This window comes from Callithrix jacchus, chromosome 2 (assembly GCF_049354715.1).
Source record: "Callithrix jacchus isolate 240 chromosome 2, calJac240_pri, whole genome shotgun sequence".
Lineage (NCBI taxonomy): Eukaryota > Metazoa > Chordata > Mammalia > Primates > Cebidae > Callithrix > Callithrix jacchus.
This window is the reverse complement of record NC_133503.1, coordinates 130,767,859-130,793,607: the sequence shown is the minus strand read 5'-3', so window position 1 is coordinate 130,793,607 and position 25,749 is coordinate 130,767,859. Positions and strand designations below refer to the sequence as shown.

Below are 25,749 nucleotides of genomic sequence, written 5' to 3'. Positions count from 1 at the left end.
GAGCTAGGGTGCCCAGACTCTCATTTTCTCCATCTCTGTTTTCTTCCTGGATCACCAGAATGCTTGGTTTGGATTGCTAGAATCTATGATACGCCATTGTTTTGGATCCTGTACTAGGTCCCAGTAGATAAGACCAAACCAGAATGAAGCCACTTGTGCTAAGGGCCACTGAATTTGGGGGCCAGTTTTCTTTCAAACGATTAACAAAACCCTGAAAGATTCCAGTCAATGTGAGTCTGCTAACAAGGAAATCCTCTCTGTTTTTACCCTTTGTTCTTTTCTGCTTTTTTCGAGCCTTTTCTGCCTATGAAGACACCCTCCTCTGCTTAGCTAACTGGAATACTTGCTCTATTTCACATTCTAGACTCACAAATAAAATCCAATTCAACCTTCCAACTAAATTTGTAATTTCGTCTTTTGACAGAATACATAAAAAGACAACTGGCTGGGCACGGTGGTTCACACCTGTAATCCCAGCACTTTGGAAGGCTGAGGCAGGAGGATTGTCGCTTTGAGCCTAGGAGTTTGAGATCAATCTGGGCAACATAAGGAGAGTCAATCTTTACCACAAAATAAATAAATAAACAAATTAGCCAGGCATTGTGGTGTATACCTGTGGTCCCAGTTAGCAGGCTGAAGCAGGGGAATCGTTTGAGCCAAGGAGGTTAAAGCTGCAGTGAGCCATGATTGTGCCACCACACAACATGTGGTACAAAGCTCTGTCTCTTTAAAAAAAAAAAAGAGGCCGGGCACAGTGGCTCATGCCTGTAATCCCAGCATTATAATAGGCTGAGGCAGATCTCCTTAGGTCAGGAGTTCAAGATCAGCCTGTCCAACATGGTGAAACCCTGTCTCTACAAAAATTAGCTGGGCATGGTGGTGAACGCTTATAATCCCAGCTTCTTGGGAGGCTGAGGCAGGAGAATCGCTTGAACCTGGGAGGCAGAGGTTGTGATGAGCCTAGATTGCTCCACTGCACTCCAGCCTGGGTAACACTCTGTCTCAAAAAAAAAAAAAGACTTAATTTTTTTAACCTGTAAATAATTTGCCATTTATTTCAAAATGCCACACAGACATAATTACTATTAAACATAGCATGCTAATTTATTGCCACATTACCCAGTCTGTCTACCCAGTATGTGGTTCATACAGCCTAGTCAGTTATCTGCAACTTAAGCAAGAACTCTGGTACTCCGAGCACAATGTTTAGGCCACTGATGTTTTCCTTTTTAGACAGAAGGGAGAATAACTGCAAACAACACATATAAGACCACGGAAGGTCTATCACAGGAGTCAGCCAACCACAGCCAGTGGGTCGAATCCAGCTAGCCCTCTGTTCATGTAAATAAAGTTTTATTGGAACACAGCCATGCTCCTTGGCTGCCCATGCCTTTGGCTGGCATGTTGTTTTGGCTGCTTTTGCACTGCAAAGGCGGAGTTGAAAGCTGCTACAGGGACGACAGAGCCTCCAGTGTGTACCAGCTGGCTCTTTGTAGGAAAGAAAAGCCTGCCCCACCCCTGCACTACTAGGAAGAATAGCAGAGGAGTTGTGCCTAACTGTTAACTGCTGAAATACAAATTCACATTTAAAAAGCAAATGACAACTGATGATAACTTACTCTGCCAATCAAGAGCCAAAGGAGCAGCTCCTCTGGGCTGTGTTCCAACTGTCCCAACCCTCTGGCTCCTGCCTTCTCCTGTGAGAGTCTTCCCTTCTTCAGAGCTGTCCTCAAATGGAAATTGGGCCTTAAGTGAATCAAACTGTGCATCTCCCATATGCCATTTTTTGAGCAGAAAATAAAGTACCTTAATTTATCCACCCACAGAACAGCTTCTCAGTTGGGATGGGAAGGAATGCGGGGAGAATGTGTCTATGAGCTTCCAGTGCTCATCTCTGTGGCTCAGAAGCCGTCAATAGCTTGAACAGAAAACCTCCTCACATCTGTCACACAAACATAGCCTATGGAATCAAAAATAAACCCCACACTGATGAAAGCCAGTGTGTCGAAAGATAATTTTAGATTTATTTGAAGACTGCAGAGACAGTCTCACTGAAATTTTTAAAACCACACCCCCAGAATACCCAACCCCTTGTGATTATGCTCAGCCCTGCTGAGGAGGCAAAAACACTCCATTCCCTTTTATAAACCTCCCAGGCACCTCAGTTCCATCTCCAGAACAGAGAGAGACAGAGCATTCCTGAGTTACCATGTGACCCCAAAGGAAGGTCAGCTGAGTCATAGCTGAGGCCACACCACTGTCCAGTATTCACTAATGGAGTTCACATATTTTTAACTTTTGGACACACACAGTCTAGCATCACAGGCTCCTTCCAGACACACTTGCCAAACTGCTCTCTTTTCCCCTACCTGAGGGCCAGCTCTATGGGGACAATAACTGTGTGTTACTGAGGGAACAATAATTGTGTGTTACTGAGCACCTCTGAAATCCCCAGCATCTTTCAGGGTGCTCGACACCTGCATTTCAAAGAATGACAGTTACGTGATTTGTAAAACTTTAGAATGAGCTTGAATTACAGTTTAATCAAGTCACAGAATCACCCTATTAAACTTCTGTGCAGAGTATGGAGAGTCAGCTATTCACAGTATCTATGCATTGCTTCCTGTTCCCATAGCTCTGAGGCTACTTTATCTTCTGTTCTTTGATGTGCCATTTCTCTGTTCCCTCTGGCCTTCTGTTTACGATGGCTGACGATGCTCATTTCCAAAGGTCTTGTCTCTTCTATTTATCTGCTGGGTACTCACAGGCCCTGTCTGCGGACAGTTTCTTAACAGACACTATAGATGATTACAGGAAAAAAACGTGTTAGGAAAACTCTCATTCTCACTTCTTATCATTCGCTCCCTCCCACAGCCAGACCAATCCTAAAAGAGATCCAGCTGACACCTGGTGGTCCCCTAAAGGTGCAGGTAATGGATCCTCACAGACCAAGGACAGTAGGTATTGTTTCTAGTTTACTGCCTCCTGGCAAGCTCATTATTACTGGACAAAGATCAAACCTCTTTGTCCTTGGTTCAGGCTCAAAAAGACTCTCAGCAGGATATCCATTAGTTCAAATTGCTGCCTCCAGTACAAAACGATTTGATTTCCCACCACTATTTCCCGGCATCCACTTGTGTGGGGGAGGATGAGGCCCCAGCAATGACGGATGAGGCGTAGGAGGGCGCAGGACTCCTTTCTTTCTCTCACGTTACTTCTGGATGAAATTTAGACCAAAAGACAAAACTGTTTGGAAACATATGTCTCCAGAGTCATCCTAACTTGGAGGGGAGGGAACTCAGAGGATTTAAGAGGCAAAACCTCAAAGCCAGCTCCCCACAGGAACATTCTAAAAGGCCATGGTGAGAATTTTCCCTCAGTTCTACAATGGGCTTGAGGTTCGATGGTCCCAACCTACGTTTAATCTCAAAAACTTCCTCCAGGAAGTTGACAGCCTGACACATAAGATAACGGTAAGATGAACTCAGTAGCTATTCAGAAAGAGAACTTGAAAACACTCCGTCTCAGCTGGATTTTAAAAAAGCACTCCAGAATCAAAGAACTGGGTCAGCAATATTTTCTTGTTATTGGTAATCTGACACAAAAGCTGAGAATGGAGAGTTTACCTGGGGCCTCCAGATGCCTATGCCAGCCCCTGATACAGGCTGCAGGTACAGTGCGCTCTACACATTCGACCAGCAAGTACAGTACCAAATGAAAACCAAGAGCCAGGCTCTCCAGCTTTCATGAAGACCTGTCATTTTACACTGGGACAAATGGCACGGTATTTTGGATCAAAGTGGAATATTTTTCCCTGATGATGTTTGCTTTAAAAAGATGGTTATATCAAACACCACCTGAAAACAAGTTCTATTTGACATGCAAAGCCACTGAATAAATAAATACTAGTTTTGTGGCTACTTCTGTTTTCTACTTCAGACTAACAGTCATCCCTTGAGCTCAGCTTTTGGTCATCACAACAGGAGGGAGGTAGATGGGGAATGAAAATAAGCTAAGATCACTTCTTAGGGCCCCAGGCAGTACCATTTCCAAAAGGAATACTTCTTACCACTGGGCCCAGAAGAAAAGTCTAGGAAGGGGAGGAAGGATATGCTTGATAAAAGGCATTTACTGTGACTTCTGTGAATATCTGGCCAACAAGCACACTTGGTTGCACAAATAGAAGACGCACTAGCCAGGCGACCAGTAGCCCTGAGTTCTAATTCCATATATACCTGGCATCTCAATTCTGACAAGCCACTTTACTTCCTGAGCCACAGCTTCTCACCTGTCATATGACAGGTTGGATAAGATGACCACTTAGGACTTTTCTGCTTTTTCTTTTTTGAGATGGAGTCTTACTCTGTCACCCAGGCTGGAGTGCAACGGTGTGGTCTCAACTCACTGCAACCTCCATCTCCCAGGTTCAAGCGATTCTCCCGTCTCAGCCTGTTGTGTAACTGGGACTACAGGTGCGTGCAACCATGCCCAGCTAATTTTTGTATTTTTAGTAGAGACAGGGTTTCACTGTGTTGGCCAGGCTGGTCTCACGCTCCTGACCTCAGGATATGTCCACCTCGGCTCCCAAAGTGCTGGGATTACTTTTCTATTTTTAAAAATTCTAACAATGTATTCAAATAATATCCTATGCAATATATCCATGTAACAAAATTATACTTGTACCCCCATAAATTTATACAAATTTAAAAAACAAATTATATCCTAAAAAGATCATTGTTTTCTCTGTAGGACACACAACACTGCAGGTATTTGCTGTCTCTTTTGAAGGCAGAACACTTACTGTACATATGAGCTGCAGCCTTTTTCCACTCATCTCTTTAACTCAATCCTTTAACTAAGGGGCCTTGTTTCAGGCATTTTTAGATCCCTGAAACTAGCACAAGGAGGGCTTCCCACAAGCAATGTTTACTATTATGGCTTCATCTTTATTTTAATTCTTCACATTAAAAATAGGAAATAAAGTAGCTCATCTCTCCAATTTCAGAGTTTCAAACATAATGGATCAAAGAACTCTGTAAACTCCAAGAACCACTGAAGTATTTTAACATGTCACTGTGAACTGACTAAAAGATGTACTTACGAACAGCCTTTTGAGATCCAAGTTGCTTTTAAGGAAAGTAGCCACTGCATTCACCTACAGTTACTGCACTGTGGTGACCCCAGAATTCAGAAATAGAGTATCAACTCAGAGAAATGTAGCAAACAGCACCTTCAGCTCAGCCTAACTAACAGGCTAAGTTATCTGGAGAAAGAAGCCTGAGCGCAGCTGGGGACATTTGGGAGCTACCCAAGTTCAAACAAGGCAAATGGAATATACAACACCAGGGAGGGTGGCGTGGCTGAATCATAGTGACTGACTGGAATGAAGAATGGAAGCCTAAGACTTTTATGACCTGCCTGGGAAAAAGTACGTAGTCAGGACACGATCTAGAAAAGGAGGGATGCTGGGAGAAAGAATCTATCATCTATCAGTGTCCACAGCACTGTCCTGTGTGAAGGGCGTCTTTACGAGCAGATGCACATATGGTGATAATCAAAGCCAGAACTATGAACAAATTGCCCAGGGTAAAGCAAGCAAATAGGAAGGGCAGAGGTCAGCGTTAGAGGCACAGGCAAAAAGGAGATAACCACTTCACACACACTATAGTGACTAAAATAAAAAAGATGTACCATTAAGTGCTACTGAGGGTGTAAAGAAATGTGTACTTCATACATGACTTCATCCTGAATGTCCCACGTTACTGGTGGGAATGGAAAATGTTGTAGTCACTTTGGAAAACAATATGGTGGTTCCTCAAAAGTTTAAACAGTTACCCCACAATCCAGCAATTCCGCTCCTAGGTATAAACCCAAAGGAAATGAAAACACACATCCATACAAAAATTAGTACATGAATGTTCATAGCAGCATAATTTATAATAGCCAATAAGGTACAAACAACCCAAATGTCCATCAACTGACAAATGGATAAATAAAATATGTTCTAGGTATATTTATAATCCCAGCACTTTTGGAGGCCAAGGCACTTGAGGTCAGGAATTCAAGACCAGTCTAGCCAACATGGTGAAACCCTGTCTCTACCAAAAATATAAAAAATTAACTGGGCATGGTGGTGTGTTCCTGTAATCCCCACTACTCAGGAGGCCAAGGCAGGAGAATCACTTGAACCTGGGAAGTGGAGGTTGCTGTGAGCCAAGATCACGCCACTGCACTCTAGCCTGGGTGACAGAGTGAAAAACCATCTCAAAAAATAAAAATAAAGTATGTTATACTCATACAATGGAATATTATTTAGCCATTTAAAGGAATGAAGTATATATGCTACAATCTGAGTACGAACCTTGAAAACATATTAAGTGGGCCAGGCGAGGTGGCTCACGCCTATAATCCCAGCACTCTGGGAGGCCCAAGCGGGCAAATCACCTGAGCCTGGCATTTGAGACCAGCCTGGCCAACATGGTGAAACTCCATCTCTACTAAAATTACAAAAATTAGCCAGGTGTGGTAGCAGGCACCTGTAATACCAGCTATTCAGGAGGCTGAGGCAGGAGAACTGCTTGAACCCAGGAGGCGGAGGTTACAGTGAGCTGAGATCACGCCACTGCATTCCAGCCTTGGAGACAGTGAGACTCCATCTCAAGAAAAAAAAAGAAGCAGCAGCAGCCAGGCACAAAGGGCTATATAGTGTTTGATTCCATTTATACGAAATGTCTAGACAGGCAAATCCACAGAGACGAAATAGATTAGTGGCTGCCTAGGGCTGGGGAGCTTGGGGAAAGACAGGGAGGGAGTGGAGAGTGTAATATGGAATGAAGAAAACAGATCTAACATGTTTGAGGCTGGGAATATCTAAGGCTCTTCCTACACTGGCCTGGCACATGGGGTCTCAGGGGAGAAAGCCTGGGGCTGCATAGGTCACCCATCCTTCTGTCTCCAGTACAGGTTTTAGGGGCCCCTACTCCCCAGGAAACAAGGACTTTCGTTTCTCCTCCCTCCCCAAACACCCACATGGCTGCCCAGGGTGCCTAAATCTGAATCTGCCTCAAACACAGAAGTTACACCTTGACTTAGCAGTTTGGATTGGAAAGCTTTACTCTCTTGCCCACTTTTCTTTCCTTTGCATTCTACATTCTAAAATGGATTTTCAATCCCCCAGGTACCAAATCTCATGAGGCTATACCTGCTTAAATTACCTGGTTAATGATAGAACGACCTGCAAAATAAGTAACCCTTATGTTTTGAGATGGGGAAATGCTCCAAGAGAAGACAGAATCATGCCTTATTCAACCAGCACAGTCAAGCTTTCTCTGAGCCAAAGTTCTCCTGGGAAAGAAGAGTTTCCCTAAAGAAAAGAAGTAGGACAAAGTCTGGCCCAGCATCCCTTGTAGTCCCCTCTTACTCAAACTAAACACAGGCCACATTCTGAAACCAAGGCAAAAAACTGGAGTAACTGACAAGGCAGCTGGCCTTCAGCTCTTAATCCACATACCAAAGGCCCACACGACTCTGGCAGAACGCTGGGTGGGAGGCACTCACACACTCCCATCTGGGCCATTATAAGCATGCAGCTCTTTCTCCTCTTCCAGTCAGTCTCAGGCACTTCCCCGGCCAACGAAGAGGGCGTGAGGACTCCAGCAGGAGCCCAGTGTGCGTCCCCACAAGGGGACCTTTCAACACCCACCCGCAAGCACCGCCTGAGGATGAGGTCAGCCTCTCTTCGAAACAAGCCGACTTTGTAGCCAGATAGCCAACCCCCTGTGAGGCCCTAAAGCTGGAAAAGGATTGGTTTCACCCACGGGGATCTCATTCCCTATGTAGAACACCCAGCCAAACCACTTGTAAATAGGTACATTCAGGCGACAGGTATAGAAACATTTACAAGAGCCTCTGGAAGGGGCATCGGGGTTGCCCTTCCCTCTCTTCCTCCCTCTCTCTGTTCTCCGACCATAAGCCACCCTGTGCCACTGCCATCACCACCTCTACGTTCACCTCCCAAAATATCTCCCTGTTTCCAGGATGATAGCCTCTTGCTCTAGAATCTATAATGGCTTCCCACTCGCCACAGACCATGTTCATTCAAACACTTCACCTTGCCACTCCAGTTCCTGCAAGATGTGGTCATTGCACCTCCCCTCTCCTCTCAGTCCTTCTCCATGTGCCTCTCCTCCTCTCTAGTTACACAGCCTCGTAGCTAAGAACACATTCAGACCAGGTTCAAATCCCAAGTCTTGGGTGAGGTGCTTAAACCAATGTTTCAGTTTCCCCATCTGTAGGGCAGGGGTAATGATAGTACCTACTGTTCAGGTGAGTACAGGGCTGATGACGGGAGAAAATACAGGTACAGTGCTCAGAATAAAACCTGACACATGGTCTCACTCAATCATTAGCTATTAAAATACTTATTGTGCTATAGCTGGAACCTGAGCAATGCCATTTTATACAAGACAAAGCTGTTTTTCAGAAATAAGTTGTACCAACGGCCCCATTCTCCTCACAATAACTACTGGCCTTGGCTTCTGTAAATAAACCTGCTAGTTTGCTCTGCAAAGTGCTCACTATGTAAAGCTGCTTACCTTTTCTTATCAGTAACTGCCAGAATCCTTGGCCTTTGCTTACCAGTAATGACCAGAATAAGCAGCCCAAGCTAATTCCATCCTGGCTCCTACAACTTGTAATAAGTAACTAAAAATCTCTGGATCCCACCTCTGCCCAGACAATGTGTAAACTAATGCTTATCTTGACTTCTGTAAACCACTTAGGTAACAATCGAAGTGACAACAAGTCCCCTAGCCCTTGGAATGTCCGGAGACCTGCTCCCTCCTCTCTGCCCAGGAAGTGATTTACGGAATCCCCTGGCCCTCAGAATGTCTGAATCCCTTCACCCCCACCCCCGGAGGTGGTTTACAGGTATAAGAGTCTTGTCAACCTCCATTCAGGACCACGGGTTGGAGAGACATGAGTCCTCTGTGGCCGCCGGCAATAAAGACCCTGCAATTTGGCATACTTTTGTTTTGGTGTTGACTTTCTATACTCAGGCCAGTACAACACTTATTATTACTCAAACAAGTCACTTATTTCATGAAGCCTTTCCTAGCAATACCAGTCAACATATTCTGTTTCTCAAATGTTCTGTAACAGTCAGAAAGCATAAATACTGACTGGAATTGCTAGACACAGTTTCATGGGGCAGATTACTTGGATGGTAATCAGGTGTAAATATTACCATTATGAAATTCATGTCCTAAAACCCATTCCAATGGCTCCCAAATTATCTCTCCCTCCAATGTCTCAATTCACGACTTAGGGATACTATCTATTAGTATAGTAACAGGTTTTGGTTTTTTGGATGCAGAGCTTAATTCTGTTAAAAATAGAAACTTATGAAGAGCAGGGATCACACTACATCCCGTGCACACTAGAGTTCCCACCATGGACCACAGTGGATCATCAAGCCACCTTAATCAATTGAGAAACTCAAGCGTGTTGAATGTACAAAGAGAATACTGTGTTACTTAAAAAAACAAAAGTAGTACATGAGAGATTAAGTGGACCCTCAGAATAAGAGTTGAAACCTACTCTTTCTGATAGAAAAATGAGCCAGCATGGTGGCTCACGCCTGTAGTCCCAACTGCTCGGAAGGCTGAGGCAGGATTGATTGATCCTGCTCAGGTGCTGCCCTGGGCAATGTCATTCCCGCTGTGGGCAGCTCCATCAGAGCCTGCTCCAGGTTTCCCTCCACCTCAGTTTGTAAGGGGAAATGGCATTTGGATAGCAAGGCTTTCCTCTCCTTCTGTCTCTAGGATAAGAGCTGCCCCCAGGGAACAAGCCTGCTGCTCTCTCTTCCTGGCAAACTGTGCCCAAGCAAAGAAGCTTGCCCTTCCCAGGCACTGATGGGGCCTGGGTCATGTGTCTGAGTCGTGGGGGTTCAGTAAAAAACACAGAAATGTACAAGAAAAGAAAAGATGGTATATTTCACCAGGAACAGCTACAAACAAGGCTAAGATAAAATACACAATCATCTGACATAAACAGACAATTGTGATGGACAATGTTGTGTCCAACGATGGGCAATGGAGACTCAGGGGCCATGGGTCTGGGAAGGAGGTGGAAGATGAGAGGCTGCCTGGTGGGTACAACATATGTTGCTCCAGGGATGGAAGCACTGAAGGCCCTGACTTCACCACAGGCAATGCATCAATGTAGCAAAACTGCACTTATACCCCATGAATCTACACAAATGTTTTAAAATTTAAAAATTTAAAAAAAAAAAATTCTCACCAGGTGTGGTGGCTCACACCTGTAATCCCAGCACTTTGGGAGGCCAAGACAGGCAGATCACGAGGTCAGGAGTTCGAAACCAGCCTGACCAACAACACAGCGAAACCCTGTCTCTACTAAAAATACAAAAAATTAGCCGGGCATGGTGGTGTGTACCTGTAATCCCAGCTACTCGGAAGGCTAAGTCAGGAGAATCACTTGCTCCCAGGACACGGAGGCTGCAGTAAGCCGAAATCATGCCACAGCACTCCTGCCTGGACTATAGAGTGAAACTCAGACTCAGAAAAAAAAAAAAATTCTACCCCAAAAGCAGCAGATAGCATCTACATTACTACTAATGATCAAGCTGTTGACTGGTTTGCCTGTTTAGCCAGAAGGCACTGGATCTTGGAAAGCACAGAATAGTCTTCGGGAAGGTTCAAGACCAGCTATACCCCAAAACACATGGAGGCACATGGGCCCCATTCTCTAAATCATGTGTCTCCCACACACCCTCATCGAACACTGGAAATAGGATGAGCTGACAAGGACAAACTTACGTGCTCTTTCATCTTGTGAGCTACAGTTGTTGACATCATGATGCAGCAGAGGCCAACGACCAGAATGAAGTAGAGGGCGTACATGAAGCGGGTGCTCAGGGACTGCCGAATCCTGGGGCAGCAATCACAGCAGAGAGAGCAGCCTGCAGACCCACAGCAGCAGGCCAGCTAGAAAAGGAACACAAGACATCGCTCAGAGCACAATACTGCCATAGAGTAAGAAATATGGCCGCCACTGTGATACACACCTGGAGTCCCTGCTACTCAGGGGTGAGGGTGGGGGGAGGGGGCAGAGGATCGCTTGAGACTAGGGTTCAAGTTTAGCCTGGGCAACACAGCAAGTACCTGTCGCTAAATATATATATATTTATATATATAAATATGTTTACATATATATTTAGAGACAGGCTATATCTAATGTATATTTTACATACACACACACACACACACACACACACATACACTTTTTGTTTTTTAAATAAGACCCAGTGCAGTGGTTCACATCTTTAATCCCAGCTTTGGGATTAAAGCTTGGGAGATCAAGGTGAGATTGCTAGAGGCCAGGAGTTTGAGATAGACCTGGGCAACATGGCAAGATCCCATCTCTTATAAAATATTTTTTCTTTCATTAGCCAGGGATGGTGGCACAAACCTGCAGTCCCAGCTATGTGGGATGCTAGCTCTAAGAAAAACACAACCAGGAAAAAAGAAAAACATCATATTAGGTTGGTGCAAAAGTAATTGTGGTTTTTGCCATTACTTTATATATATGTATGAAATTTGGTCTGGTATAAGAGCTTCTAAAACTTCTGGAATTTCCTGAGCAACAGAGATTAACATGAGAGTACTTCATTACTAATGCTCTTTTCAATCATACCAGAGTTTGTACTAATGAGGCAACTCTTCCTGGGTCTCTAGATAGCTTCAGGATAGGGGCTGCCTATCAGTGGAATCAACTATGTGGTTTAGAGGGTGTGAACTTGCAGGAGCACACACCTGGGCGGAGACTGAAGACTGAGCTAATTACCAATGGTCCATGATTTAATCATCCCCATGTACATAATAGTGCCTCCATAAAAACCCTAATCAATGGGATTCAGAGCTTCCAGTCTGGTGAACACATCCGTGTGCCAGGAGGGTGGTACACTCCAAATGCATGGGAACGACGCTCTCGCATTTGGGACCCTTCTGGACAACACCCTGTGTACCTCTTCATCTGGCTGTTCATTGCATTCTTTATAATAAACTGGTAGTCACCAGTAAAGAGTTTTCCTGAGTTCTGTGAGCCATTCTAGCCAATTCATGAACCTAAAGAGGGGGTTCTGGGAACCCCTGATTTATAGCTGGTCAGTCAGAAGTATGGAAGGCCTAAATTTGCAACTGGCATCTGAAATGGAAAAAGTCTTGTGGAACCGAGCCCTTAACCTGAGGGGTCTGTGCTAACTCTAGGTAGTTAGTGTCAGAATTGAATTAAATTGTGGGATGCCCAATTGGTGTCCTGTACTGAGCTGCATTCAACCAGGCCTTCTGCTGCTGGACCTTCCAAGCTACAATGACTATTCTTCCCAGGCACCTTGACCACAGGACATGCAGGAACAGTTCGGTGTGTGAACAAAGCTTTCCTCAGAATCATTCTGGTGCTATTTTTAATGACAGTAATCAATGGCTTGGGAGATGCCCAATCATTACACAGAAAAGGCACAGTTCATCTGAAGTATTATAATCATGACTCTTTAGACAAAAAGATTTCTGGAATCAGCTAAGAGCAAGAGAAGAAGTCAAAAACAAGTAAGTGAAATGGGAAGAACATGAAAAACAGAAAGTTGGGCCCAAGAATGTGAGGGAGAAGAAAAGGAAAAAATCAGTCAGGCAGACAGCTAAGGCTAGTCCTCGAGGAAAGCCTGAAAAATCACAGCTGCAGGTACAAATAGAGCTGCCGGGGGAAAAACCAAACTGTACCTGCACTGATAAGAAAGAAGGCCCCAACAGAGAAGGCTTTTGTTCTTTCATTGATGAGCAGGCTCCCTCCCAGGGAAAAGGTTCCTCCCCTTCTCAGGCATATATGTGCAGTGGGCTCCATGGGAACTTGCACAGTGAGCAGAGGGGAGGCTTACCTAAAACAAACCTCGTTTGTAAAGTAGTTATACAAATGAGAAGCTGCACTTTGTGTTTACCCAAGACATGCCCAAGGCTGCGCAGATAAGCGGAGTTACACAGACAGCTTCACAGATAAGGGAAGTTACGCAAACAACTACAGAGATGAGGGGAGTTTCTCATACAGCAACCCACTCAGGTCCTCCTTTCCACTGCAGAGAGCTCTCTTCATTAACTCCAATTTCACCCCTATGTTCACATTAATCTTTTTTTTTGAAACAGAGTGTCACTCTTGTTGCCCAAGCTAGAGTGCAATGGCATGATCTTGGCTCACTGCAACCTCCACCTCCCAGGTTCAAGCAATTCTCCTGCCTCGACCTCCCAAGTAGCTTGGATTACAGGTGCACACTACCATGCCTGGCTAATTTTTGTATTTGTAGTAGAAACGGGGTCTCACCATGTTAGCCAGGCTGGTCTCAAACTCCTGACCTCAGGTGATCTGCCCACCTTGGCCTCCCAAAGTGCTGGGATTACAGGTGTGAGCCACCATGCCCAGCCTCACATTAACCCTTAATTTTCTTGGTCCTGAGACAACTGGCTTGGATAACACCTCAGGACAACAAGATCATCAACCCTAAACTATTTCAAAAGAGAACTGTCAAAATCCATGACCCTAGGGATGAATGTACAAGCACCTAGGGTGCTGGGATGGGAAAGGCTATGCCTGCAAGTCATTCACCCTTGTAGGAAATAATGAGAGTATGTAACTTGAAGCTCAAAAGAAATGAGCTTTTTACACTGCATTTCTACCAGAGCTTCATGCCCCAAATGGTAAGCTGTTTAGGTTAAGGAGTAGGATGTGGGCCCAGAGGAGCACGGAGCTCTTGCCATACCTCTAATAGCATACACATCTTTTCTTTGGAGAAAGTGGATTCACCAGGGCAATAGAGAATGGTAATTAAAAGCTCAGGCTCAAAGTCAGCTTGGCTGGGTTTGTGGCCTGGCTTTGCCACCTAATAGCTGTGGACCACAAGCAAGTTATTCACCCTTTAAAAACTCAAGACTCCTCGTTTATAAAGTGGGGGTGGTAGAAGTACTTATGCTATGTTCTCTTGGATAACCTAATCAGACGCACCTGGCTCCAGAAAGCAGTCTCTGTTAAGCAAGCGGGGGGGGGTGCTACAAGAGATGACCATAAACTGCAACTTACACTAAAATCTGTATGTATTAACACTGTATTTTATATAAAATCTAAAACCTAACAATTCAATCTCTTGATAATGATTTGGAAGGGAAGTTTGAGACTTTGCAAGGCTTCAAGACAAGCATCAATTAGAATGCTACACCATAAACATTACTTACAATGAGCTAAGATCACAGGCATCTGGGTAAGATAAGGTACTGTAATAATGGTATGACAGATCTTGGAATCACAGTCATTTATTTCCCTAGTTAAGCTCATCTACTTCATGAGACTGTCCTTGTTTGAGCCCTTTGTCATTCTGAACTGTTTTATCATTTCAAATTTTTCCTAACCAACTCTCTCCATCTTATGTCCAATTTTCCAAGCCAGCTTCCTCCAGAGTCTTCTTGACTCACAAAATTAAGCCACTGCTTTGTGAAAGAAAACATTCTACTTGGGCTGAGATAAGAGAACACACAAGTGATATCCTAACATTACGGCATGTGTGGGTGTTTTATGGGCCACTTTGCTTTACAATTCCTTCATTGATGTTCTCAATCTCTGCTTTTACTGACCTCTTTCCATTCACATGCCCAATGGCTTTTCTCTGCCTCCTGAACCCTTTCCCAACTGCCTCCTTCGCTGATTGTTGTTGCTGTCGTCCGTCAAAGAGACAGAGTTTCACTGTGTTACACTGGGCTCAAGTGTAACACAGTGAAACTCTGTCTCTTTAAACTCTATCTCAAACTCCTGGGCTCAAGTGATGCTCCTGCCTCAGCCTTAGCTGGGACTACAAGCACAGGACACCACGATACCATGCCCGGCTGGTGGCTAACTCTCTAAGTTACCATGTGGTCTTAGATAACCTCTCACTGTATTTCAAGTTCAAATGTGATCAACAAAATACTTACTCTATTTGGGAAAATAAGTATTTTGGAAATAGTTAATGCCTCCCACAATAAAACATTCCCACAGCTGAATAAATATTTAAACTTACTATTATCGCCACAGAGGGAAAAATGAACAGATATATACACACTGTGAGCCTAATTGAATTTAATCATCTAAAGACAGACAAACAGCAACAGCAGGAATGTGACTAAACGTAAAAAGAAAGCCCTATTGGTTTAACCCTATCCCATCATTAAAGTCATATCATTGTATGGATCTAATTTTCCAAATTTAATTTTTATTTTTACCCTATACAATGCTATAGTATTAAAAATATACATATGTACATATATTTGTATGTGTCTATATGTATATGTACCTATATACACACATTCCAAATATCAGAATGCACTAGCCTTTCTCTACTAGCCCAAAAGTGATTCTTCAAAGTAAACTAAGGCAATAATTAAGGGTACATCCACATTATGTTAAGCTACACATTGATATAGACGCCAGGTGGAAATTAAAAACAGCATCCATAAAACAAACATTTATGTTAGCATCTAGGGAATCTCACAACCCTGCTGTCTGACCACTTGTTTCTGGAGAAGCATAACTCTGAATAAAATGGCTTCACATCCAGCCCCTGCCACCTACAGGGGTAACACTGAGCACGTCACTCACTTCCAAAACTGGAAAAGTCAATTCCTGGCTGGAACTACTGGTACTTTCACAAGCTTGGAGAGAAGGGCCATGGTTTCATTACCCCGGGCTTCAAAAGGGCATACAGCTTTTACTGAACAAGTCGGTATATAAAAAACAAATAAATACAGAATGTACAACATCAAGAAGGAACACTAATATAAAACATGGACTTTAGTGGTAGTGATCTGTCAATGCAGGTTCATTGATTCTAACAAAGGTACCCCTCTGGTGGGAGGTGCTGATAATGGGGTAGGCCATGCCAGTTGGGAGGGGTAGCATATGGGAACTCTCTGTAACTTCCTCTGAATTGTGCTGTGAACCTAAAACTGCTCTAAAAAAATATTAAGCCTATTTTTAAAAAGTATAAATAAATAAATGAACAACACAGTACCTGCCCACCAATGGCTCGGTAAATGGATGCTGGCTGAATAACGTAATGGTAAAGTCACAGTGACAACACTCCTCAAACACAGTGGCTGACAATCCCTCCATGGGACCAAGTTCACAACTGCATGCTACACTCAATTTCCCATGCTGAATCACAGAGAATGCTAAGGGTGTCAATTTGTAGATACTGCACACTCTCCTTCTCCACAGGAGGTAACATTACACATGCAAAAGGGAGTCCAACAATATCTTTGGAGGCAATGCTTGCAATCCTTCCAGAAATTCCTCTCACAGATACATTTCCAAAAAGGCACAGAGCTTTAGGTATGAGGTTTTTCATTATAAACACTGGGAACAGCCCTATTTTCCAGCTACACAGGAATGAATTACAGCTTATACAATGAAATATTTTGTAAAACAATACGTCAGTTGTGTTAGACCAAATTGTGTCCCCCCAAATTCCTAAGTTGAAGTACTAACCCCTAGTACCTCAAAAAGTGACTATATTTGCAGACAGGGCCTTTAAAAAGGTAATTAAGGTTAGGCCAGGCCTGGTAGATCATGCCTGAATCCCAACTCCCAAGACGGGTGGATTGCTTGAGGCCAGAAGTTCAAGACCAGCCTGACCAACATGTCAACACCCCATCTCTACTAAAAACACAAAAATTAGCCAGGCATGGTGGCACATTCCCGTAGTCCCAACTTCTGAGGGGGTTGGGTTGTGGCATGAGAATTGCTGAAACCCGGGAGACAGAAGTTGCAGTAAGTCAAGATTACACCACTAAACTCCAGCCTGGGCAAAATAGCATGACTCTGTCTCAATGAAAAGGTGTTTAAAGTTAAATACGACTACTGGGGTGATCCCTAATTCAACAGGACTGCTTATAAGAGATGGATGCCGGGCCCCATGCCTCATGCCTGTAATCCCAGCACTTTGGGAGGCTGAGGCAGGCAGATCACAATGTCAGGAGTTCGAGACCAGCCTGGCCAACATGGTGAAACCCCTGTCTCTACCAAAAATACAAAAATTAGCCAGGTGTGGTGGCACGTGCCTGTAATCCCAGCTACTTGGGAGGCTGAGGCAGGAGAACTGCTTGAGCCTGGGAGGTGGAGGTTGCAGTGAGCCGAGATCGTGCCACTGCACTCCAGCCTGGATGACAGAGCAAGACTTGGTCTCAGGGGGAAAAAAACAACAGAGGAGGACACACACACAGGGACAGCACAGCAACACGATGGCCATCTACAAGCTGAGGAGAGAGGTCACAGAAGAAACCAACCCTGCACACAACTTGCTCTTGGACTTTGGGCCTCCAGAAGTGAGAAGCTGAATTTCTGTTGGGTAAGCCACCCAGTCAGTGTTACTTTTATGGTTACTCCAGCCAACTAACACAGGCAGTATGCCCTGCTATTGTTTATATACCTACATATACATATGTGGGGTATATGCATACATATAAGACCACTAACACTGACGGCCTGGGAACAGGACTAATTGTGGGGAGGAATGGGGACATCTATTATTTAGTGTTCTGCTCTCCTGGTTGGGTTTTTACTGTGTGGATGCATTACTCTTATAGTTAAAACATAAAGAAAACTGACTTATTGAGAAAAGAGAATTGGGCACAGTGGCTCACGCCTGTAATCCCAGCGCGTTTTGGAGGCTGAGGTGGGCAGATCACTTGTGTTCAGGAGTTTGAGCTCAGCCAGGGCAACATGGCGAAATCTTGTTTCTACAAAAAATACAAAAATTAGCCATGCGTGGTGGTGTATGCCTGCGGTCCCAGCTACTTGGGAAGCTGAGACAGGAGGACTGCCTCTCAAGTAGCTCGAGGCAGATTGAGGCTGCAGTAAGCAGAGACTGCACCACTGCACTCTGGTCCAGGCCACAGAGACCCTGTCTCAAAAAAGAAAAAGAAAAGCAACTAAGTTGAATGACACTGATATAAAAGCATTTGCAAATGTGGTATTGTTGTATGTTGGGGTTTTTCCTTTCTGAAGATGCTTCCCCTCCCCCAAATATACTGCAAAGAAAAATCTTTCAAAGAGCCTGGCACACCCTCCCTCCAACCACAGGAATGGCTAAGGCTTTTCTAAATAGGAGGTGCTTTGTCCTTGCTGGGGCAAAGAATCAAAATGAAAGGATAAGCCAGCTCTGGCTTATCTTACCTGAAGCAGGGCCTCCTGCTTAGTGTTCTTTTTCTCCAATCCAAGGACCAGCCCTGCAACACACACACACATACTACAGAAAATAAATATGCCTCCCTCTCTGTCCTCCCCACCAGCCTTGGGCACAGATGGTCCTTCCAAGCATTGATCTAGGTAAGTGAGGAAATGCTCACAGAAACATGAGCTAGGGCTGGTAGTAACTCTCAAGTACTTTTTCTGTTAAATTTAAAAGCACAATACCTCATTACCTAGAATTTCCAGTTGGCAACAAGAATAAGGAAGAAGGCCAAACATATTACAAAATTGGCACACAAACACACAACACATGTACCTTAATCATAAAAGGGTCTCTGTCTCCCTCTCTTAAGTCTTAATTTCACAGTTCCAAAGGCCTGACTACCAGGTTAAATCACAGTAACCAAGAGGACAAACTGCTGGGAAAAGCACAGGTCCAAGAACCAGAGAATCTGGACTCAACTCTAGCAAAGTGACCTTCTTTTCTGGGTCTTGAGTCGAAGGAGCCCAGGTAGACAATAGGTGGTAGATGAATAGGATTCATCTCACATCCAGGGTAGTGGCTGCCAGAAACTCTATGCTGAGGAGGATTCTTAAGGCTGAATTTTTCAGCAGGCAAAATGTAATGATCAATGAGTGCCATCTGCCACAGGCATGGAAAGATAGCATGGTGGCATCACACCACATCCCTGTCAACTCCGCAAGGGCTAACTGGATATCCTTAGCATCCATAACTTCTCCCATCCAAGTACTAACCAGGCCCGACCCTGCTTTGCTTCCAAGTTCTGACGAGATCAGGCACGTTCAGGGTGGTATGGCCATAGACCATCCATAACTTCTTAGATGCTGAAAAACAAACTACAACAGGTGAGCATGCCAAATTAACTCCACAACAAGGAGGACAGAAAAGCAACCAGAAAGAGAAGCAAGAACTAAAAAGTGGAGCAGCGGTAAGCTCTTTAAGCACCTGACATGGGAGAGAAAATGGCAAATGGAAGAAGCCACGTTTGCTTATTCCGCTTACCCAAAGAATTTTACCAAGTCCCGTACCAGCAGAATTTCACAAAGCCCCTGACTCTGACTGAGTGTAACCCTCCAGAAGAATGCCTTGAAGATGATCGGCAGCACACAGCACAGGTTCCCAAACCTCTTGCGCGAATCACTTTAAATATGTATATATATAAACTTTTTTTTTTTTTCAGGCAGTCAAAAAAAAAGTGTGATCTTGGCTCACTGCACCCTCCGCCTGCCAGGTTCAAGCAATTCTCCAGCCTCAGCCTCCCGCGTAGCTGGGATTATAGGCACCCAGACACCCAGTTAATTTTTTGTAATTTTTAGTAAACATGGGGTTTCACCATGTTAGCCAGGCTGGTCTCGAACTCCTGACCTCATGATCTGCCTGCCTTGGCCTTCCAAAGTGCTGGGATTACAGGTGTGAGCCACTGCACCCAGCCCTGAATCATTTTATTTGCACATCTGTCTTAACTTCTGAGCACTGAAATAGCTGCCATCACCTGTCTATAAACTGTGGGCTGAAACTCTCCTTTGGAGCAGTTTAACAGAAACTCTCTGAAGGACTATCAGGTGGCAATCTTCAGCAAGACCTCTGAATAAACTAACTTGATTTTAAAGCCTGATTTTTCTTTCATTGACACACAGGTAATGTAAGCATCACTCTATTGCTGCATGGTCTATGTTCTGCACGGTACCAGCTCACACCTGGCAGTCTGATACCTCACATTCATGACAATGGCCCAGGCAGCACATATGTTCTGATACATTTATTCCACTCACGGACGAAGTGTCCTAAGCAAGTAAGTGTCCTAAGCAAGAATGATCCCAAAGGTGGGTCACATTTTTTAGCCTCAATGCTTGAGTTTGGGCAAGTATGAACTCCTTGGCCATGTGGAAAGCAACTATTCTGAAAGACTTGCTCCTTCGTGTGCCTAAACTAAGTCCAAACCGTAAAAAGAAGTATGACACCACCCTTCATTCAGTCCCTTTTCCTGACTTGTAGAAATACAGGAGACCTAGCAAAACTAAATAAAGACATTAAGAGTTTTCTGTGAGCTACAAAAATCATAATACTGTTCCTCAATAAACAGCAGTGGGATGGGGAACAGTGCGCAAGTTCCTCAAATATTGAAGCTGACCAAGCTGTTAGAATTCAGGTGTTCCTGGGCATGCTGGGAGGCTGTAGCACCAAGGAAACAGAAGAAAAGCACTGGCTGGGTGTGGTGGCTCATGCCTGTAATCCCAGCACTTTGGGCTGGGTGGATCATGAGGTCAAGAGATCAAGACCATCCTGGCCAACATGGTGAAACTCCATCTCTACTAAAAATACAAAAAAATTAACCCGGCATGGTGGCATGTACCTATAGTACCAGCTACTCTGGAGGCCGAGGCAGGAGAATTGCTTGAACCTGGGAAGCAGAGGTTGCAGTGGGCCAAGATCACACCATTGCACTCCAGCCTGGTGACAAAGCGAGACGCGTCTCAAAAAAAAAAAAAAAAAAAAAAAGGGAAGAAAAGCATTAAAAACATAAAACTGGGTTCAAATTTTTTAATTCAAGTAAACAGCACTGCATCTCTTAACTACACAGTTCCACATCCTTCGGTAATACATAATACTACCCATGCTGGGTCAGGGCTTTATTCCCTTCCTTCTCTTTTGAAGCTTTAGGGTTACCTTTGAGTCAACTGTGGTCTGCAAAAGAAATGAACAATTCTCTACCTTGAAGAGCAACATTCATTGAAATTCTGGACCCAACAACAAACACTTTGTGGCATATTCTCCCCATCCCAAGCTCAGAAACAGCTTCCACTGAGCTTAGACAGATCTTTCTTTCTACTGTAAGAGGGCAGTGGTGGGGTCGGGGGCTGAGGGGGTGTTAGTAAATCCTCACTGTTGGCACCACAGTGCCAGGTACTGTCTTTTCTTGATAGTTATGCAATGACATGGTGCAACTTAAAAGCTAGGAGAACAAGCACAAAAATTCCTCTGCTCAATAAAGGAGTTTCTGCACAATCAGTGTAGCTGCAGGTAGTTCCTAATTCACAAATGTTTGTATCCTAGAAAACTCAACACATACACGTGGTTTTTCTGGGGCTTACAGTGGCTTTCTCCCATACAAAAGACTACATGGCAATCTATGAAAGCTTACTGAATCAGCCAGGTGTGGTGGCTTACGCCTGTAATCCCAACACTTTGGGAGGTCAAGGAAGGTGGATCACTTGAGGCCAGGAGTTCAAGATCAGCCTGGACAATATGGTGAAACCCTGTCTCTACTAAAAATACAAAATTTAGCCAGATATGGTGGCAGGTACCTGTAACCCCAGCTACTTGGGAGGCTGAGGCAAGAGAATCGATTGAACCAGGGAGGCGGAGGTTGTAGTTAGCCGAGATCACTACACTCCAGCCAGAGCAAGACTGTCTCAAAAAAACAGAAAGCTTACTGAATCCACAGTAATCTTAGCTACCAATAGTTAACACTTATTCATCTCTTGCTCTCTGCAAAATACAACTATTATTATTACCGATTAACAATCATCCCTATTTTACAGAGATGAGAGCAGGGCTCAGAGAGGTTAGGCAGCTTAAAGTCAGAGCCGGCAAGTAGTAGACTTATTTAAATCTGCTAGGCTCTTTGCCATTCTTCTCCACTTACTGCTGGCATAGGTGCGTGAACCAGACAGGTAACAGTGGCCTGAAACTGGCTTCGAACCTCGGTTTCCTATAGAAGGGAGACAGGCTACACTGGAAAAAGGAAGCAATTTTTCTTACCTGCCCCTTTGTGTACAGTAGGCATTCAGCAAGTATCTGAAAAGGTCACTTCCCTTTCTGTGCCCCCTTCCTGTCTCCCATACAACCTCTCAGTGGCCTCAGTGAACCTGGATGACTTTTTCTAGTGCCTTGCCCCAAGCAGCTCAACCGCTCCAATCACCAAGCTCCCTGCCTCACCAAATCCTACCCTTGCTTAAAAACCCTATTCCTAATCCTATGGAGATAACGAGGCCATTCATTCACTCCGCTAATATTTACTATACTCTATGCCTGCTATGTGCTTTGTTAATTCCTGGGAATGCCGCAGTAAACAAGAAACCTTGATTCTACCCTAAGCAAGAAAACAAAGATATACATAAGAATGACCATCTACATGACATCTATTATACATCTAATACATGTGGTTTCAGAGAAGAAACCTGAATGTCCAATAAAAAGATTATGATTTAAGATCGATTAAATTATCAAAGGTTCATATTATGGAATAAAATACACCCACTGAAATGATGATATAGGTTATACAGAAAAATGTATGGCCATCAAAAGACATCCACACTGTAGAAACTGAAAACCATTAATATAATAGTATCAAGTATGATAGCATTTTGGGTAAAAATATAACAAGACATAGATCAGCACTAACAACAAAAAACAAACTAGAAGGATATACCAATACATCAACAGTAGTTAACAGAGTTGTAGAATTACAAGTGACTACGCTCCTCTGTATTTTCTGAACTCTTCACAACAAGCATACATCTTATAATTAGAAAAACATTATAAGTTTCTATTTTGGAAAAAAACCAAACATTCCTGTTCCACCTCATAGGTGTAAGCCCTCAAATATTTGTTAAATGCGTCAGCCACTGAGTAAATTAAACCTACTTCAGGTATGTGATTGGAAGAAAACAGCCAGAGTGAACTATCACCACAAGTGAGGCGTTAAAAAAAAAAACCCCACTGTCCAGTACACTTAAAAATAGTTGGGGTGGGCACAGTGGCTCGAGCCTGTAATCCTAGCACTTTGGGAGGTCAAGGTGGGCAGATCACTTGAGGCCATGAGTTGGAGACCAGACTGACCAACACAGTGAAACCGCTTCTCTATTAAAAATGCAAAATTAGCTGGGCGTGGCAGCACATGCCTGTAATCCCAGCTACTCGGGAGGCGGAGGTAGGAGAATCACTTGAACCTGGGAGGTAGAGGTTGCAGTGAGCCGAAATCGTGCCATTGCACTCCAACCTGGGCAACAAAAGTAAAACTCCATCTCAAAAATTGGTTAAGGTGGTAAATTTTATGTACGTGTTTTTTACCCTGCAAGGAAAAAAATTCCTTAAGCCTTGTAAAACTTTTTAGAGTTTAATATTAATAAACCAATACTTGGTAGAATTTGAAGCAATTAAAAATAAAATGAAAATAATTTAATAGCTATCGACATGGTTTGGATTTGTGTGTCTCCACCCAAATCTCATGTAGAATTGTAATCCTTAATGTTAGAGGTGGGGCTTGGTGGGACGTGACTGAATCATGGGGAAAGATTTCTCATGAATTGTTTAGCACCATCCACTGGGTACTGTTCTCACAACAGGGAGTGTGCTCTCATGAGACCTGGTCATCTAAAACTGTGGCATCTTCTCACTCACTCTCTCTCTTGCTCCTGCTCCTGTCATATAAGAAACCTGCTCCTCCTTTGCCTTCTGCAATGATTGGAAGCTTCCTGGGGCCTCCCTGAAAGCAGAACTCGCTATGCTTCCTGGACAGCCTGCAGAATGGTGAGCCACTTAAACCTCTTTTCTTTACAAATTACTCAGTCTCAGGTATTTCTTTACAGCAATGCAAGAACAGATTAAAATGGCTACCTAAAAGTTCAAGCAGTTAAACAGAAAGCTATGTATTTGCCTTCGTTAGAAATATGCTCTTATAGTTCCTTTACCTAGGTTTCTTAAATTTTGAGTTCAAAGAATCCCCTACAGCACCAAGGCTTTCATAATCATGCCCATAATTGTGCCAGCAGGATTGTGGGGACCATGAGACAGGAGTTTCTCACACAACTGATTTCTCACACATGTTTCAACATACTAGAACTGTGTTATTTTCCACGCTGAACATTTCTGTGAAACCAACAGTGAAGGGTCAACTTAGTATCTCCAGCCACCAGAACCAAGTATAAAATAGGCAAAAACAGGCTGTGAACAATGAAAAGCCAGCAACCAGCTTGGGGGTTGCAATGGAGTCCGGGACAAAGATGTTCTCTCCTTTTTTGGCATCTCTTTCTCAGGAGGTTAGGATTACTTTCAGCACCAAAAGAATGTTTATCAAGTCCTCTGTTCTCAGACAGGAGCGGGATTCTTTGAATCATTCCATTACACCGCCCTCTCTATAAAAAAAAAATCTCATTAATGGCCGGGTGCGGTAGCTCAAGCCTGTAATCCCAGCACTTTGGGAGGCCAAGGCGGGTGGATCACGAGGTCAAGAGATCGAGACCATCCTGGTCAACATGGTGAAACCCTGTCTCTACTAAAAATACAAAAAATTAGCTGGGCATGGTGGCGCGTGCCTGTTAATCCCAGCTACTCAGGAGGCTGAGGCAGGAGAATTGCTTAAACCCAGGAGGCGGAAGTTGTGGTGAGCTGAGATCGTGCCATTGCACTCCAGCCTGGGTAACAAGAGCGAAACCCCGTCTCAAAAAAAAAAAAAAAATTTTCATTACACTTGATACATTTCAGCAGGTTGGTATGATATATAAGATTTGAGGTTGAAGGGTAAACAACCTCCCTCCTGACAACTCAACAGAAAACAAACATTCATGAGAGGCAGATCCTTCAGAGCAAGATTTCTCAGACTCAGCACGACTGACACTGGGGGCCAGAAAGTTCTTTCTTGTGAGGGGCTGTCCTGTAGACCAGATGCTGATGTTCAGCAACATCCCTGCCTCCCCCGCTAGATGCCAGCTGCAACTCTCCCTCTTCCCTGCAAGACGATCAGAAATGTCTCCAGACAATGACTCCCCAGTTAAGAGCCACTGAGTTAGAGATGCAGAGCAAGAGCCATCTCCACAGTCAGATTGTGGGGCCTCACCACCTTCTTTCTAAACACAGAACAGTATGCTGGCAACTTGGGAGAATAGCACTTCAATGTGCATGAGAACACCTGTTGGAAAGCTAAAGCTGTCTGTACACCTTCATTTCTACTAAGGAAGAAACAAGGGCTGTTGGAACATTCAATTGCACCCACTGAAGCAACAAATACCTGTGGCAGAAGAGGGCTGAAAAAGGTGAGTTAGGCTGGGCACAGTGACTCATGCCTGTAATCCCAGCCCTTTGGGAGGCCAAGGCGGGTGTGGATCATGAGATCAGAGATCAAGACAATCCTGGTCAAAATGGTGAAAGCCTGTCTCTACTAAAAATATAAAAATTGGGCCGGGCGCGGTGGCTCACGCCTATAATCCCAGCACTTTGGGAGGCAGAGGCGGGTGGATCACGAGGTCAAGAGATCGAGACCATCCTGGTCGACATGGTGAAACCTCGTCTCTACTAAAAATACAAAAATTAGCTGGGCTTGGTGGTACGTGCCTGTAGTCTCAGCTACTCAGGAGGCTAGGCTGAGGCAGGAGAATTGCTTGAACCCAGGAGGCAGAGGTTGTGGTGAGCCGAGTACCGTTGCACTCCAGTCTGGATAACAACAGAAT

At 44.1% G+C, this 25,749-nt stretch overlaps 1 protein-coding gene across 14 annotated transcripts in view; it reads right to left on the bottom strand.

The window, feature by feature from the left end:
- SERINC5 (serine incorporator 5) overlaps positions 1 to 25,749 on the bottom strand; it is a 132,727-nt gene that overhangs the window by 59,524 nt on the left and 47,454 nt on the right. For 8 of the 14 annotated variants that reach the window (XM_054252148.2, XM_078365281.1, XM_078365279.1 and 5 more), the window contains one exon: positions 10,839 to 11,006. In XM_054252148.2, the coding sequence (XP_054108123.1) occupies positions 10,839 to 10,922 (84 nt within the window). In that variant the 5' untranslated portion in view covers positions 10,923 to 11,006. Of the gene's footprint in view, positions 1 to 1,619; positions 1,801 to 7,510; positions 7,671 to 10,838; positions 11,007 to 18,264; positions 18,352 to 25,749 lie in introns of those variants that run through there. The other 6 variants (XM_017969819.5, XM_035291324.3, XM_078365282.1 and 3 more) reach the window with 3 other exon arrangements.